The sequence below is a fragment of the Micromonas commoda genome, chromosome 5 (genome assembly GCF_000090985.2).
Source record: "Micromonas commoda chromosome 5, complete sequence".
Classification (NCBI taxonomy): Eukaryota; Viridiplantae; Chlorophyta; class Mamiellophyceae; order Mamiellales; family Mamiellaceae; genus Micromonas; species Micromonas commoda.
The window spans coordinates 1049146-1062324 of NC_013042.1; the positions used below are offsets into that span (position 1 = coordinate 1049146).

Here is a 13179-nt window from a genome sequence, read left to right on the forward strand (position 1 = left end):
GCCACCGAAGCGCCGCCGAGCGAAGCGCCGCCGGGCGAAGGACCCCGAGGACCACGGCCGCCGTCTCCCAGGACGCCGCCGCGAACGCAGCCGTGATGATGAACTCGCCAGCCGTCGCGCCGTTCGAGTTCATGACCGCCTCGCGCGTCGTGTTCGGCTGCGGCACGTCCAAGAGGGTCCCGTCCCTCGTCAAGGATCTGGTGCAGCTGAACCAGTGCGCGGACAAGCCCGCGCTCGTCGTCACCGGCAAGTCCGACCGCTTCTCCGCGCCCCTCGTGGAGGCGCTGAAGGCGGAGGGCATCGAGAGCGTGGTGTACCACTGCCCGGGCGGTGAGCCCACGACCGCGACCGCCGAGGCCGCGATCGCCCTCGCCTCCTCCAACGATTGCGGGTCCGTCATCGCCATCGGCGGCGGCACCCCCGTGGACACCGGCAAGTGCGTCGCGGCGGTGCTCACCAACGGAGGGGAAACGCCGGATCTGTACGATTTCCTCGAGGTGGTCGGCCGCGCTAAACCCTTGACCACGCGCTGCGCACCCTTCATCGCCGTCCCCACCACCGCGGGACCGGGCGCGGAGGTGACCAAGAACAGCGTCCTAGAGGCGGGCGATCGAAAGGTGTCCATGAGGCACCAGTTCATGCTCCCGGAGCTCGTAGTCATCGACCCCGAGCTCACTTTGTCGATGCCCGCAGACGTCACCGCGCACACGGGCCTGGACGCGCTCACGCAGTGCGTCGAACCCTACGTCTGCAACGCCACCAACCCGCTCGTGGACGCCATCTCGCTCGCGGGAATCACCGCGGGCGCCAGGTCCCTTCGCGCCGCGTGCGAAAACCCGCTCGACATCGTCGCGAGGGAGGACATGTGCCTGTGTTCGTACTACGGCGGCCTCTCTCTGGCGAACGCGAAACTCGGCGCCGTGCACGGTTTCAGCGGGACCCTCGGTGGGTTGTTGCACGCGCCGCACGGTGCCATCTGCGCGGCGCTCCTGCCGCACTGCTGCACCGTCAACGTCGCCGCGCTGAAGGGCTGGTTCGGGGAGAAGGAACCCGAACTGGCGGCGAGGTACCTGGCGCGGTACGAAACCGTCGCTCGCACGGTGACGGGGGATCCGAACGCCACCGTGGAGGACGGCGTCGCGTGGATCGTGAACTTGGTGAAGGATTGCGGGGTGCCGGGCTTGGGGGAGTTTGGGCTGAAGGAGGACGATTTCGACGAGGTTGTGGCCAAGTCGAAGGAGAGCAGCTCGATGAAGGGGAACCCGGTGCCGCTAAGTGACGAAGAGCTCAAGACGATGCTCAGGATGGCGCTGTGACGAGCTGAGCACGGGTCTGTTATAAGTGGGTTGTCGTTATTAAGTTATCGCGTCTTACCGCGCGTCGTCTCGAGCGGCCCCGCGCCCGGGTCACCGACGAGTCTCCCCGCGCTGCGACCCGGTGTCGCCCGGACAAAAATCCTCAGGGCTCTTCATCGATCCACTCTGGATAAAAAGCGCATTCAATCGGGCACGCGACGCGGCACCTCCGCCGGGACGCGATACCGAAGCCATGGCGGTCGTCATCAACGCCGGCAGGCTCGACTTCGACCGGAAGCTGGACTTCACCAAGCTCAAGGACGCGTGCGGCGGCGAGCTGACGATGTTCGACGACGACTCCCCGACCCCCGAGGCGATCGCGGAACGCGCGTCGGGGCACGCGGTCGTGGTGTCCAAGGAGGTCCCTGTGGACGTCAACCTCCTCCCGGACACCGTGAAGCTCATCTGCGAGGCGGGCACGGGATACAACAACATCGACCTCGCCGCCGCGAGGGCGAGGGGGATCACCGTGTGCAACGTTCCCAGTTACTCCACCGACGCCGTCGCGCACCTCGTCATCACCTTCGTGCTCAACTTCAGCGCCACCGTCGTCCCGCAGCACGTCGCGCTCGCCAAGGGCGACAGGTCGCTCTTCACCTCGTCGCTCGGCACGACCCCGCACTTCGAGCTCACCGGCAAGACCATCGGGCTGGTGGGCGGCACCGGCGCCATCGGCACGAAGGTTGCCGAGATCGCGCGCGTCCTCGGCATGAACGTCCTCGTGTGGTCCAGGTCGGCGCAAACCGAGCCCGGTAAGTGGGAGGCTCGCGAGTCGCTGAAGGACCTCCTCGCGGAGTCCGATTTCGTCTCCGTGCACTGCCCGCTGAACGAGCAGACGCGCGGGTTGATCGACCGCGACGCCATCGCGTCTATGAAACCCACCGCGTACGTCATCAACACCGCGAGGGGCGCCGTCATCAACGAGACGGACCTCGTGAATGCGCTCCGAGCGGGCACCATCGCGGGGGCCGGGTTGGACGTCCAGGAGGTCGAACCGCCGGTGGAGGGATCGCCGCTGTACGATTTGGAAAACGTGATGCTCACGCCGCACGTCGGGTGGAAGAGGTTGGAGACGCGTCAGCGGCTGATGGACCTCGTCGCCGACAACGTCGCGGCGTGGAAAGCCGGCGCGGCCGTCAACGTCGTCAACTGAGCAAAACTCGCGGATACCTTACTCGTTTGCGGATACCTTACTCGTTTGTAGATGTATACTTGTTACACGGTCGGCTCGAAGGTCAGGTGGTCGCGAGCGGGTTCTCGGAAACGCATCTCGCGGTCGCCGCCGCCCCGGTGTGGGCGGTTTTCGACATCCGCGGTCACCAAAGTCCCGTTCCTCGCGTCGCGCCGACCGATTCTTCGAAACCGATCCATCTCTATCTCGAAGCTTCGCACTCGCAGAGCTTCAGTGGCGAGTTCACTGGCTCGCTCGGACCACCGACTGGTCGGGCCGCTCAGACGGCCCGAAGCCCCTCACCCGGAGACGTGCCCGGGCAGGGGCTGATTATCAGCAGCTCTTCTTCACCTCCGTCGGAAGGTCCTCCGACGAGCAGTCGACGTCGGCGCAGCAGTTGACCTCGCCCGGGGCGTCGGTGTGCTCCGCGTGGTGCGCGCCGAGGGCCCGCACCACCCCGCCCACCGCCGCGACGAGCGCCGCCAAGGCCGCGCCCACCGGGGCCGCCGTTCGCGCGTCGACGCCGGCGGCGCTCGCGAAGGCGTCTGCCAGCTGCGCCTTCAACGCGGTTGACGATTTGGGCTCGAAATCTTCGTAGAGGTCCTCGTCGGCCAACGCGCCGGCGACGTTCGCCGCGGGTTTGTACGCGGTGACGTTGGCGGACACGACGTAGTCCTCCGCGCCGCTGCCCGGCAGCCAGTCCTTGATGAACTCCTTGCTCTCCTCCTTTTCGACGACGCTCACGCGCTCGAACCCCGCATCGACGAGCATGTCGATGAGGTCCTGAGCCACGGGAGCCCCGGCTACTCAGCAGGCGAGCGCCTCGTCCGTCTTGAGGTGCTCGGGGAGTTCCTTGACGTTCACCACGTCCGAGATGGCGAGTCGGCCTGCGTTGCGACGATGGGTTCGTCGTGGGGCGGGACAGCGGGTGAGGCGGGGTCTTTGAAGGGGTCTTTGAAGCGAACTCAGGGGTTGGAGATTTTCCACGGAACGTTGGAAAGGGGGCGCGTTGGGAGGGTCGCGGCGCACCTCCGGGCTTGAGGACCCTGAGAGCCTCGCGCAAGACCCGGGGTTTGTCCGGCGAGAGGTTGACGACGCAGTTGGAGATGACCGCGTCCGCCCAGTCGTTTTCGCACGGCAGGTTCTCGATCTCCCCGAGCCTGAACTCCAGGCGGGGCGGTGCGAGCTCGGACTTGAGGGCTTCCGCCCTGGCGCGTGTGAGCATCTCGGGTGTCATGTCGACGCCCACGACGCGCCCCGCGGGTCCCACGGCGTCTGCGGCGAGGAGGCAGTCTATTCCCGCGCCGCAGCCGAGGTCGAGCACGTTCTCCCCGGTCTGGAGCCGCGCCAAACGGACGGGCGTGCCGCAGCCGACGCCGAGGTCCGCGTCGCCCACGAGCGCCAGATCCGCGGGGGTGTACCCAACGGCGCCGCGGTTCTGGGCCGAGGAGACGCAGCACCCGGCGGCGTTGTTGGCCACCTTGGCGTAGTCGGCCGCCACCGACGCGCGCTGCGAGGCGCCGGCGTCGGCGGCGTCGGTCGACGGCTTGACCGCCATCGACACCGGCCGCACCGCGAGCATAGGGCTTCGCGTGACCAAAGTGTGAATCTGATAACGGGTCCTCTGCTGAAAGAGCCCGAGTTCATGGCAGCGGTTTGGCTATGAGTACGTATGGGCGTGCCGATGATGTCTAATGGCTACGGCAGAAAGAACTCACGCGTCGGGGCCGTTCGCGCGTCGGAACCAACCCCGCGCCACCTCCTCCAGCACGTCCACCGGCATCGTCTCCACCTCGCGGTCCCCGCACACCTCCCACAGCGACGAGGTCTCGTCGTCCGCGACAATCAGCGTGACGACCACGCCCCCGCCCCCGCCCCGGCCTCCCCCGCCCAGCGCCACCCTGGCCCTGCGCGCGTACGCCTCCTTCGTCCTCGGCACGTCGTAGTTGACGAGCAACGGGAACCCGAGCGACGCCTCGCCGTTCGCCGCGGAGGGGAGGCACGCGTCGGTGGTGACGACGCAAACGCATCTCGCGTCGTCGTCGTGGACCGGCCCTTCGTCGTCGTCGTCGTCGTCGTCGAACGCGCCCCGCCTCGCGGAACGAGCGCACGCCGCCAGCACGCCCCGGCGCTCGTCCGCGTCCTGGTCCGCGTGGAGCGTCCGAATCACCCCAAACTCGGCGCACGCGACCGCCACCTCGTCCACCCCGTCCCTCGCGGTGCACGCGATGGCGACCGGGACGTCGCGCCGCGTCGACGTCCCGGCGGACGAGTCGCGACCGCCGCCCGCGGTCGACGCGCGGGCGGCGCGAGGCGCGGCGTCCGCGATCGCTCTCACCAAGTCGCCGACCGTCCGCGGCTTGAAAGCCCCGGCGCCCAGGGCGATCGCGTAGTGCCTCGCACCCTCCATGAGTGCGAGCGAGCCGCGGCGTATCTGTGACACGACTGTGAGTGAAATTCGACGCACATTCAACAACGCGCGCGACAACTCTGACTGGTCGTGCACGCGGGCGATGGCCGCGACGATGGCCACGAGCGCGCGCGCGCTCCTCGCGCGCCTTAACGACCCGCGCGATGTCGCCGCCACCCGCGCGGTGTGCGCGATCCTTCTCCTCGGCGAGTGCGTCCTCTGCGGACTGATCGTGTGGAAGGTGCCGTACACCGAGATCGATTGGCGCGCCTACATGGACGAGGTGGGCGGATATCTCGGAGGCGAGCGCGACTATCTCAAGCTCAAGGGCGACACCGGCCCTTTGGTGTACCCCGCGGGCTTCGTCTACATCTACGCTTGGCTGAAACAGCTCACCGGCGGCGACATCTTCCTCGGCCAGTGCGCGTTCGTCGGCCTGTACGTGATTCACCTCGCCATCGTGCTCGCTGTCTACGCCGAGGCGCGATGCGTGCCGCCTTGGGTGCTCGCGGCGCTGTGCCTGAGCAAGAGAATACACAGTATATTCGTCCTGCGTCTGTTCAACGACTGCTTCGCGATGGCGTTCGCGTACCTCGCCGTGTTCCTCTTCCAACGGAAGCGATGGGTGTCCGGGTTTGTCGCGTTCTCATTGGGAACGTCGGTGAAGATGAACGTGCTCTTGATGGCGCCCCCCGCGCTGGTGCTCCTCGTGGGCGGCGAACGGCTCAGCGTCGCGTGTGCCGCGGTCGCCGCGGCCGTTCTCACGCAGCTGGCGGTCGGTTACGAGTTCCTATCCGCCCACCCGGCTTCCTACGTCCGGAGGGCTTTCGAGTTCTCGAGGGTGTTCATCCACCACTGGTCCGTCAACTTCAAGTTCGTTCCAAACGAAACCTTCGTCTCGCCGGCGTTCGCGGCGGCGTTGCTGGCGTGTCACCTCACGCTGTTGCTGGCGTTGGCGCACAGGCGGTGGCACAGGCACGGCGGCGGGTTCTTTCCCGCGTTCATAGTCGACTTTTTCACTCGCGCGGGGTCCGACTCACGCCCCGCGACGCCAGCCGCCGACTACGCCCCAGCACACGTGGCTCGAGTGCTGTTCGAGGGCAACTTCGTCGGGATCGTGTTCGCCCGGTCCTTGCACTATCAGTTCTACGAGTGGTACTACCACACGCTCCCGCTGTTGCTCTGGGGGGGTTCGTGCGCGTCGCTGCCCGGGGGATCGGCGACGCGGGTCGCGACGATGGTCGCGGTGGAAGTCTGCTGGAACGTGTTCCCGAGCACGCCGACGTCCTCGCTCGCGCTGCTCGCGGCGCACGGCTTCATCTTGGGCGGGATTTGGACATCGAAGCAGCCGTCGGCGACGACAAAGGGGGTGGCCGTTGACGCCGGGGAACACCGACGCGGCGCGAGGCGGAGGACGGCGAGAAAGTCGGAGTGATTGATGAGGGGAGAAAGCTTTGAGACGGTAGACGCGGGAGACGTGAGTTGTCGCGACGTCATCGGATATTAAATACAAAGTGGCGGTACCCAGAGGTGGTACTGCCATGACGGTCAGTCGGCGTGGATCCCGAACCACTTGTCCCACCACGACACCGTCCTGGTGGCGTAGAAGTTCTTCCCCAGCGGCGACGTCGCCGGGCCCTCGTACGATACGTCCACGTCGAGCATGTGTCCCATCGCCGCTCTCGCCTCCGGGGACATGTGTCTGCTCAAACCCTCCCGCAACACCTTCTCGTCGTCGTACTCGTCGTCCAGGAGCCCCGCGTCTCGTAACTTGTCCTTGAGCTCCCGCTGCCGCTGCTCCAGCGTCGAGACCACGTCGGCTATGGTCCGCACCCTCCGCTCGTCGAGATCGCGAAACTCGGCGAGCGACCGCTCGAGCTCCCTCGCCCTGTCCAACAGGAGCTTGGAGGACATCACGAGCTCGTCCTGATCCGCGTCCGTCATCTCCTTTATCACGAGGTCGAGTCGTACCGGCCGCCCCGACTCGGTGAGGTCCAAGCCGTCCTCCAAACGCGTCACCTCGCGCGCGAGCCTCGCGTGGTCGCGATCTTTGGCGTCAAACTCGCGCCTCAGGGCGTCGTAGTCGGCGCGGAGCAGGGCGAGCTTCTCGTTGAGGATCGTCGCCGCTTCCTCGCCGCCGCCGCGCAGCGCGACGCCGGATGTCGACGCCGCTCCGCCGTCCGCCGCGGCGCGCCGCACCGCGCTCAGCGCCTTGGCCGTCTCCGCCAGGATCGCCTCCGCCACCTCCCGCTTGGCGCGCTCCTGCACGAGCACCTGCTGGGTCTCCAGCAGCCTCCGTTCGGCGAGCGCCGCTCGCGACGAGGGATCGGAGGTTTCCGGGAGCCCGCCGCCGGTCCGCCCGGCGGTGAGCGTGATATCCCACGCGGCGTCCATCTCCGCGTCCATCTCCCTCCCTTTAGCCTCGACGACGATGCGCGACGCGGTTGTTTCGTCGAGGTCGTTCTCAGCGCGACGCGGGGGCGACTTCGCGGTCGGGTCAGGCGCGCGGGTCCCGAGGCGCGCGGCGGGGCGAGCGTCGGCGCGGTCGGCGAGCGGGGTCATCTCGGCTCCCTTTCCCATCTCACGGCGGGCGGTCGCGAACGTGCGAGGCGCGCGCGGTGGGTGGCGCGCGAGACGGGGCGTTCGCGCGGGCGCTTCACGAATTGGTGTTACACCCGACACGCGGGTAGCGGCAGCGCGTTCGGGGATTAACCTGTAAAAGTTAATGGCAAACTGATCAAAAACTTCGTATGCAATCCACATGGATTCCACCGGATTCCACCCCGGTATTTGTTTGTTTTAAACCCCGATCGACGAGTCGTTTCCTCCCCGTGCACCCACGACAGGCAACCCACGACGCGATTTCAGCTTCGCGATTTCCCCACCTCCTCTACGTATGACGTATCTCTCATCCGATCTTGTCCGAGAGCCCAGCGTCGGGCCGGGCACAGTCCAGCAGGCGCCGAGACGTGCCGCGGTCCCGCGATGGCGTTACGTCGCATCGCACTCGGTGCGGCGCGTCGCGTCCTCGCCCCGCGCGGCGCCGGGATCTTCGGCGAGAGCGTCCACGGCGGACCGCGTCGCCCGCCGTTCGTTAGGTTTTGCGCGGGTGGTGGATCGTCGGGCCCCAGCGACGGGAACGAGCGCGGCGACGACGGGGAGGACGCCGCCGGCGCCGACGCCCCCGTCGCGGAGGTCGAATCGCCGGTGTGGAACGTTCCGGACGACGCGCCCTCGCCCGAGACCCACGCGCGGGCGTCGTCGTCGTCGCCGGTTGGCCAGGACGGCGATCGGACGAGCGACGGAAAGGACGACCCCGCGCGGGGGAAGAAGTTCGTCCCGTACTTCGTCCGCGCGGGCAACGCCGCGGGCGCCGACGGCGGCGACACCGACGCCGACGCGCCCCAACGCGAACGACGGGGCGAGCAGCGCGGCGGTTCCGCCGCCCGGCGTCGATGGGACGAGTCCGAGAATCTGTTCGTGAGAAACCTTCCGCCCGACTTTAGCGCCGCGCGACTCGCCAAACTCTTCCGCCAGCACGGCGACGTCCTCTCCGCCAAGTACGTCGCCGACGTCGAACGATCGCCGTACGGCTTCGTCCGATTCAAGTCCAAGGAAGACGCGGCACGGGCGGTGGCGGAGTTGCACGGGGTGAAGCTCGGCGGCGACGGCGTGGGTCCCGCGACGGCGCCGCTGGAGGTGAGCGTCGCCATGACCAAGGCGGAACAGAGGGACGCGCTCGCGGACAGGCGCAGGCGAAAGGAGGAGGCGCGGGAGGAACGCGCGGCGAGGAAAGCGGCGTGGGAGACGCGGCACAAGGAGTGGCTCGCGAGGCAAGCCGAGTGGAACGAGCGGCAGCGGCTGCGGGAGGAGCGACGCGCCGCCGCGAGGGAACGCGTTTCCATTCACGTCAAGGGCGCGCCCAGGGGTTTAGACGCGGAGAAGGTGGCGAAGATTTTCGCCCCGTTTGGCGACGTCGCGAGGGTCAAGCTGTGGTACGCCAACGGCCCGAGCCCTTCGGCGGTGCTCTCGATGGGCACGGCGGAGCAGGCGGCGGCGGCGATCGCGATGCTCGGCGGGCGGAAGCTCGAGGGGTGTCTCAACCCCATGACGATCACGGTGGCGCGCAGATCCGGCGGCAAGGGCGCGAAAGCCCCATCCGAATCCGCCGACGAGTCTTCGGACTCGGAGGACTCCGAATCCTCCGATTCCTCCGAGTCCTCCGAGTCCGAGTCCGAACCCGACGTCGTCAAGCTCCCGGTGATTGACGTGGACGACGAGATGCTCGCGAAGCAGAGGGCCGCGATGGACGCCGCGTCCGCCATCGCCGCGGAGGTTCGAGCCGCGCGGTCGGACGCGTTTGTCGGACGAAGACCGACCGGGGACGGGGACCGATCGGGGACCGGTCGCGACGACGCGAGAGCCGGCCGCGCGTACGGCGGCAGACGCGGGCCGGGCGGTTCTCCGACGGCCGCGTCATCCATCGGTCGACACGCGGCACGCGGCGAGGCGGTCGCCGGGCCCGGCGCCTCGGACTTTCGCCTCGACGCTCGAGCGACGGAGCGGCTGGAGTCGGCGGCGGGCGGCTTCTCGCGGCGACGGGGCGCCGGACGATCTCAGTTTGGCGGTTTCGAGAACGCGTCGCTTCGACCGGGGGGTCGGAGAGGACCGGGTGGCGGTTCGGGTGGCGGTTCGTCTTCCCGGCGTCGGTCCGCGCGTGACGTTCCGTTCGGCGCCGGCCCGATCGACGCCAAGACGCGTGCGGCGATCGCCGCGAGGGTGCGCGAGGCGCGGGAGGCGGCGCACGGCGACGTCACCTTCGACTGGGACGTCGGCGAGTTTGAGCACGGCGCGAGGCTCGAGTTTGACGAGAACTGGAACACGGCGGAGTTCAACGCCGCGCCTTACGTGCCCGGGTTTGGACTTGCCAAGCCCGTGGAAGAGGAGGACGGCGCGATGCTCGACGCGCACAAGGACTGGCTCATGCGCGTGGGTAACATCGCGAATGACGCGCAGTACGAGGAGAGCAAGAGGATCGCGCTCCAGCAGTTTGAGCACTACAAGAGGATGGACGAGAAGGAACGCATCAGCCGCGGGGCTTCGCCGTTTCACGGGGATTTCATCGCGGAGAGGCAATCCCTGGCGGAGCAGGTGGAGGGCATCCCGGCTGACTCGCCCATGTACGCCTTTGCCAAGAAGGCGGTGGACGCGTTGGACGGTAACGCGGGGTGGAGTTACGATCGAAAGGTTCGCGCGCTTCGGTTCCTCGCCACGAGGGCGGAGAAGTACGGCCAAGGCGAGGACGCGTCGGCGCCGGTCGAGGGGTGACCCGGTGAATAAGCAAACAAAATCTCACGCAGCTTCTGTCACACGTCGCGTGCACCGAATACCAGTAAAAGTCATCACGCGCGCACGAGGTCGACGATGTAATCCTCTCCTTGGGGACCCACCCACGAGTTGGCGCCCGTGGACCCTTTCCTATACATGTAGAGGCTTATGCCGTCCACCTTCTTACTCTTCGTGGGTCGCATCCGATCGCACAAGGGGAAAGTGAAGGTCACCACCCTCGCGCCCGCCCGCAGCTTCGCCAGCGACGGCATGAGCTTACGATTCCCAGTCTCGGACAGGTACAGCGCCACGACGGTGGCGTCGCCGAGATCCGCGCCGAGCGCGTCCTCCTCCCTGATCTCCACCGCGCCCTCGAGGTTCACGTCCTCCACGTACCTCCTCGCCTCGGCGGCGAGCCTCGGGTCGAGCTCGAATCCCACCGCGCGGACGTCCCGCCGCGTGCCCCCGAGTTCAGGTGAGCAAGCGGCGACGCAAACGCGGCCGTCGCCGCAGCCCAGGTCGTAGAGGACGTCGCCGGGCGAGAGCTCGGCGAGGCGGAGCATGGACGCGACGACGTGCGGAGGGGTCGGGACGTACGGGCCGAGCCGCCAGCCGAGCAGGAACTTGGCCCACGTCCCGAGCCACAACCCCTGCATCGGCATCGGCGCTCGCGGCAGTGATTGACGCGTGAGAGACAAAAACGTGAAGGTACAAGTCTTGATCCGTAGCTACGTGTACGCGTGCGGAGGGTCTCAGATTCGCCGTCGCGTCATCCCGCTCACTGGTCCTTATTCTTCTTCGGGTCGATCTTGGGCTCGTGCGGCGACGCCACCTGCACCTCCGGCACCGCGATCCACTCGCGCTTCTGCAGCTCATCCTTGATGAGCTTCGCGCCCGTCACCATGAACAGCGTCTGCCAGATGCCGAGCCCGACGCGCGGGACGATGCCCCGGAACAACCCGCCGACGCCGTCCACGCGCACGATGTCCCTCATCACCGTGACCATGCTGCCCACGGGCTTACCCATGTTACCGAGCGTCTGCGCCTCGATCCGCGCCACCTCGAACGGGTGGTTCCAGCACGCCAGCGTCCCGCCGATGACGCCCGCGCCGACTTCCTGCGCTTTGGTCAGTCTCGCGTTTTGGTCGCCGTGCATCGCAACCTTCATCCGATGACGGATAAACTCGGTGAACCCCTGGCGCGACGCCCAGTTGGTGGCCTGTCGGAACGCTATGGCGGTACCGCCCGGGTAGAACGCCTTCAAACCGCCTCGCGCGTAAGTCTCCGCGATTCTTTTCGTCAGCGGAACACCCGGGTTGTTGACGGCTCCGGTTACCAAATAAGTGCAGGGTCCCATGACGGAGACCTGCGCGATGCCTCCGCCGGCGCCCGCGAGGACGCCCGCGAGGGTCGGGCCCACGCCGGCGCGGCGGAGGTTATCGTTGATGCCCTCCTTGGCGTACATCAAGATCATACCCTGCGGTCGTCGGGACGAGTGCGATTTTTAGTTGGTTGGCGCGATGCTTGCTTGCGTGGAGGGTGAAAATATCTGGTCGGGGATAATTCAACGATCTGACGCCGCCGCCCGAGCGGGTTTGGCCCGTTCTGGGGTGTTTCATCGCTCGTGACGCACCTTGCTTCCGGACTCGATCATCTTTGGACCGGTTCCCGCCCAGAACGCCTGCACGCCGCCCTGCTTGTAGATGTTAGCGAACGCCTCGAGCGTTCCCTCCTGGCGAAACCGGCCCATCCGCGTTTTCCATACTTCGAAGGGCATTCCGAGGGTGGCGGCCTCGGCGCACTGGATGAGCGGGCCGAGGAAGAGGTCGACGGACGGCATCGCGGGTGCGTTCTTCGGGGATGGAGGTTTGGGGGTCTGAACGGAACGGTCGTCGCCCGCCCGCGCTGTTGGGTGTTGCGCCGTTGACGGAGCTGGAGAAAAAGTGGAGCAGCAGTCCACCTTTTTGGCGGGTCGCTTTTTGGTTCGCCGGGCGGGCGGAAATTGGGCGACGGGGAACGAATTTCCGGTTAACCCTCTGACTACCCGTCGTGCGCTCGGCACCAAACGAGCCCTTTCCTCTGACTGTTTTCCCTGTGCACGAGGGAGAGCCCCAACGTTTCGATCGATCCGGTGCCGAGTCCCCGAATCCAGCCCGCCAAAGACGGCACCGCGTCAGATTAGGTCTCCCGAGGCCGCGGTGGACGCCACAAGCCGTCGCACACGTCGGTGAAACGCGCCGCGGAGGTCGTGAAGTCCTTCCTTCGTGGACGATTCGCGCGTTCCGAGCGTGTATTTCCCCGAACCCTAGCAGGTGCGCTCGCGCGACGGCGTTTTCCGGGCGGAGCGCGCACCGGCAATTCTTCCGATAGCCTTCGCCTCGCGACGGACGAAGGCGCGCCCCGGGAAGCGCGTCGCTCGCGCCGCCGCGAGCCATCTCGATCGCGCTCGGCCGCACGAACGTCAAACTCACCGTTCTATCCTTCGATCCGTGTCCGTTCAGGTGCTCGGGCGCCGCTCGCCCGGTCGCATTCCGCGCCGGTCGTCCGCCCCGACAAGACCCGGCTCTGCGCAATCGGAGCGGTAGGCGCCCTCTCGAGCAGCAAAAGGGGGGGGTGCCCGCGCTTCGGCTGTTGACCGCGGCGAGCGGCAAAGATGATGGTCAAGCCGGCCGACGCGGACGGTGACGCCGAGATGAACGTAGGCGCATCCACCGACGCCACCGTCGAGCCCGCGGTGGAGAGGGAGACATCGAACGAGGAGGAGGAAGAGGAGGAGGACGCCATGGACGCGCTCCTCGGCGTCGGCCGCGAGATCGGCGACGACGACGCGCACGGTCGCGACGACCGCGCCGCGGACGACGATGCGCCCGCGGCCGGTGACGCCGGAGATGACGACGAGGACATGGACGAAGACG

General features: G+C 67.4%; 9 protein-coding genes across 9 annotated transcripts; 4 read left to right on the plus strand and 5 right to left on the minus strand.

Moving 5' to 3' along the window:
- Nucleotides 1-95: 95 nt before the first annotated feature.
- Nucleotides 96-1316, plus strand: MICPUN_81646 (predicted protein; the record flags this gene model as incomplete). The annotated part of the gene is made up of 1 exon (XM_002502188.1): nt 96-1316. The coding sequence occupies one exon, from the start codon at nt 96-98 to the stop codon at nt 1314-1316; it is 1221 nt and encodes a 406-aa protein (XP_002502234.1).
- Nucleotides 1317-1548: 232 nt separating this feature from the next.
- MICPUN_58778 (predicted protein) lies at nt 1549-2508 on the plus strand (the record flags this gene model as incomplete). The annotated part of the gene is made up of 1 exon (XM_002502189.1): nt 1549-2508. The coding sequence occupies one exon, from the start codon at nt 1549-1551 to the stop codon at nt 2506-2508; it is 960 nt and encodes a 319-aa protein (XP_002502235.1).
- Nucleotides 2509-2549: 41 nt separating this feature from the next.
- Nucleotides 2550-4084, minus strand: MICPUN_112687 (methyltransferase; the record flags this gene model as incomplete). The annotated part of the gene is made up of 2 exons (XM_002502561.1): nt 2550-3329; nt 3556-4084. The coding sequence occupies 2 exons, from the start codon at nt 4082-4084 to the stop codon at nt 2860-2862; spliced, it is 999 nt and encodes a 332-aa protein (XP_002502607.1). The 3' UTR covers nt 2550-2859.
- A 156-nt stretch (nt 4085-4240) lies between these two features.
- MICPUN_58780 (predicted protein) lies at nt 4241-4936 on the minus strand (the record flags this gene model as incomplete). Its single annotated transcript, XM_002502562.1, has 1 exon — nt 4241-4936. The coding sequence occupies one exon, from the start codon at nt 4934-4936 to the stop codon at nt 4241-4243; it is 696 nt and encodes a 231-aa protein (XP_002502608.1).
- A 196-nt stretch (nt 4937-5132) lies between these two features.
- Nucleotides 5133-6272, plus strand: MICPUN_68602 (glycosyltransferase family 58 protein; the record flags this gene model as incomplete). The annotated part of the gene is made up of 1 exon (XM_002502190.1): nt 5133-6272. A coding segment is annotated over one exon (1140 nt), but the record flags the coding sequence as incomplete, so codon positions are not given.
- Nucleotides 6273-6484: 212 nt separating this feature from the next.
- On the minus strand, nt 6485-7699 carry MICPUN_50353 (predicted protein; the record flags this gene model as incomplete). The annotated part of the gene is made up of 1 exon (XM_002502563.1): nt 6485-7699. The coding sequence occupies one exon, from the start codon at nt 7697-7699 to the stop codon at nt 6485-6487; it is 1215 nt and encodes a 404-aa protein (XP_002502609.1).
- Nucleotides 7700-7921: 222 nt separating this feature from the next.
- Nucleotides 7922-10264, plus strand: MICPUN_100657 (predicted protein; the record flags this gene model as incomplete). Its single annotated transcript, XM_002502191.1, has 1 exon — nt 7922-10264. One exon carries the CDS (start codon nt 7922-7924, stop codon nt 10262-10264), a length of 2343 nt encoding a protein of 780 aa, XP_002502237.1.
- On the minus strand, nt 10257-10908 carry MICPUN_108312 (predicted protein). Its single transcript, XM_002502564.1, has one exon. It carries the CDS (start codon nt 10825-10827, stop codon nt 10339-10341), a length of 489 nt encoding a protein of 162 aa, XP_002502610.1. The 5' UTR covers nt 10828-10908; the 3' UTR covers nt 10257-10338.
- Nucleotides 10909-11042: 134 nt separating this feature from the next.
- On the minus strand, nt 11043-12104 carry MICPUN_81614 (mitochondrial carrier family; the record flags this gene model as incomplete). Its single annotated transcript, XM_002502565.1, has 2 exons — nt 11043-11741; nt 11898-12104. The coding sequence occupies 2 exons, from the start codon at nt 12102-12104 to the stop codon at nt 11043-11045; spliced, it is 906 nt and encodes a 301-aa protein (XP_002502611.1).
- Between the last annotated feature and the right edge of the window lie 1075 nt (nt 12105-13179).

Bases quoted from the DNA above. Each gene is read 5' to 3' on its own strand.
- MICPUN_108312 (XM_002502564.1), bottom strand. From the start codon at position 10,827: ATGCTCCGCCTCGCCGAGCTCTCGCCCGGCGACGTCCTCTACGACCTG.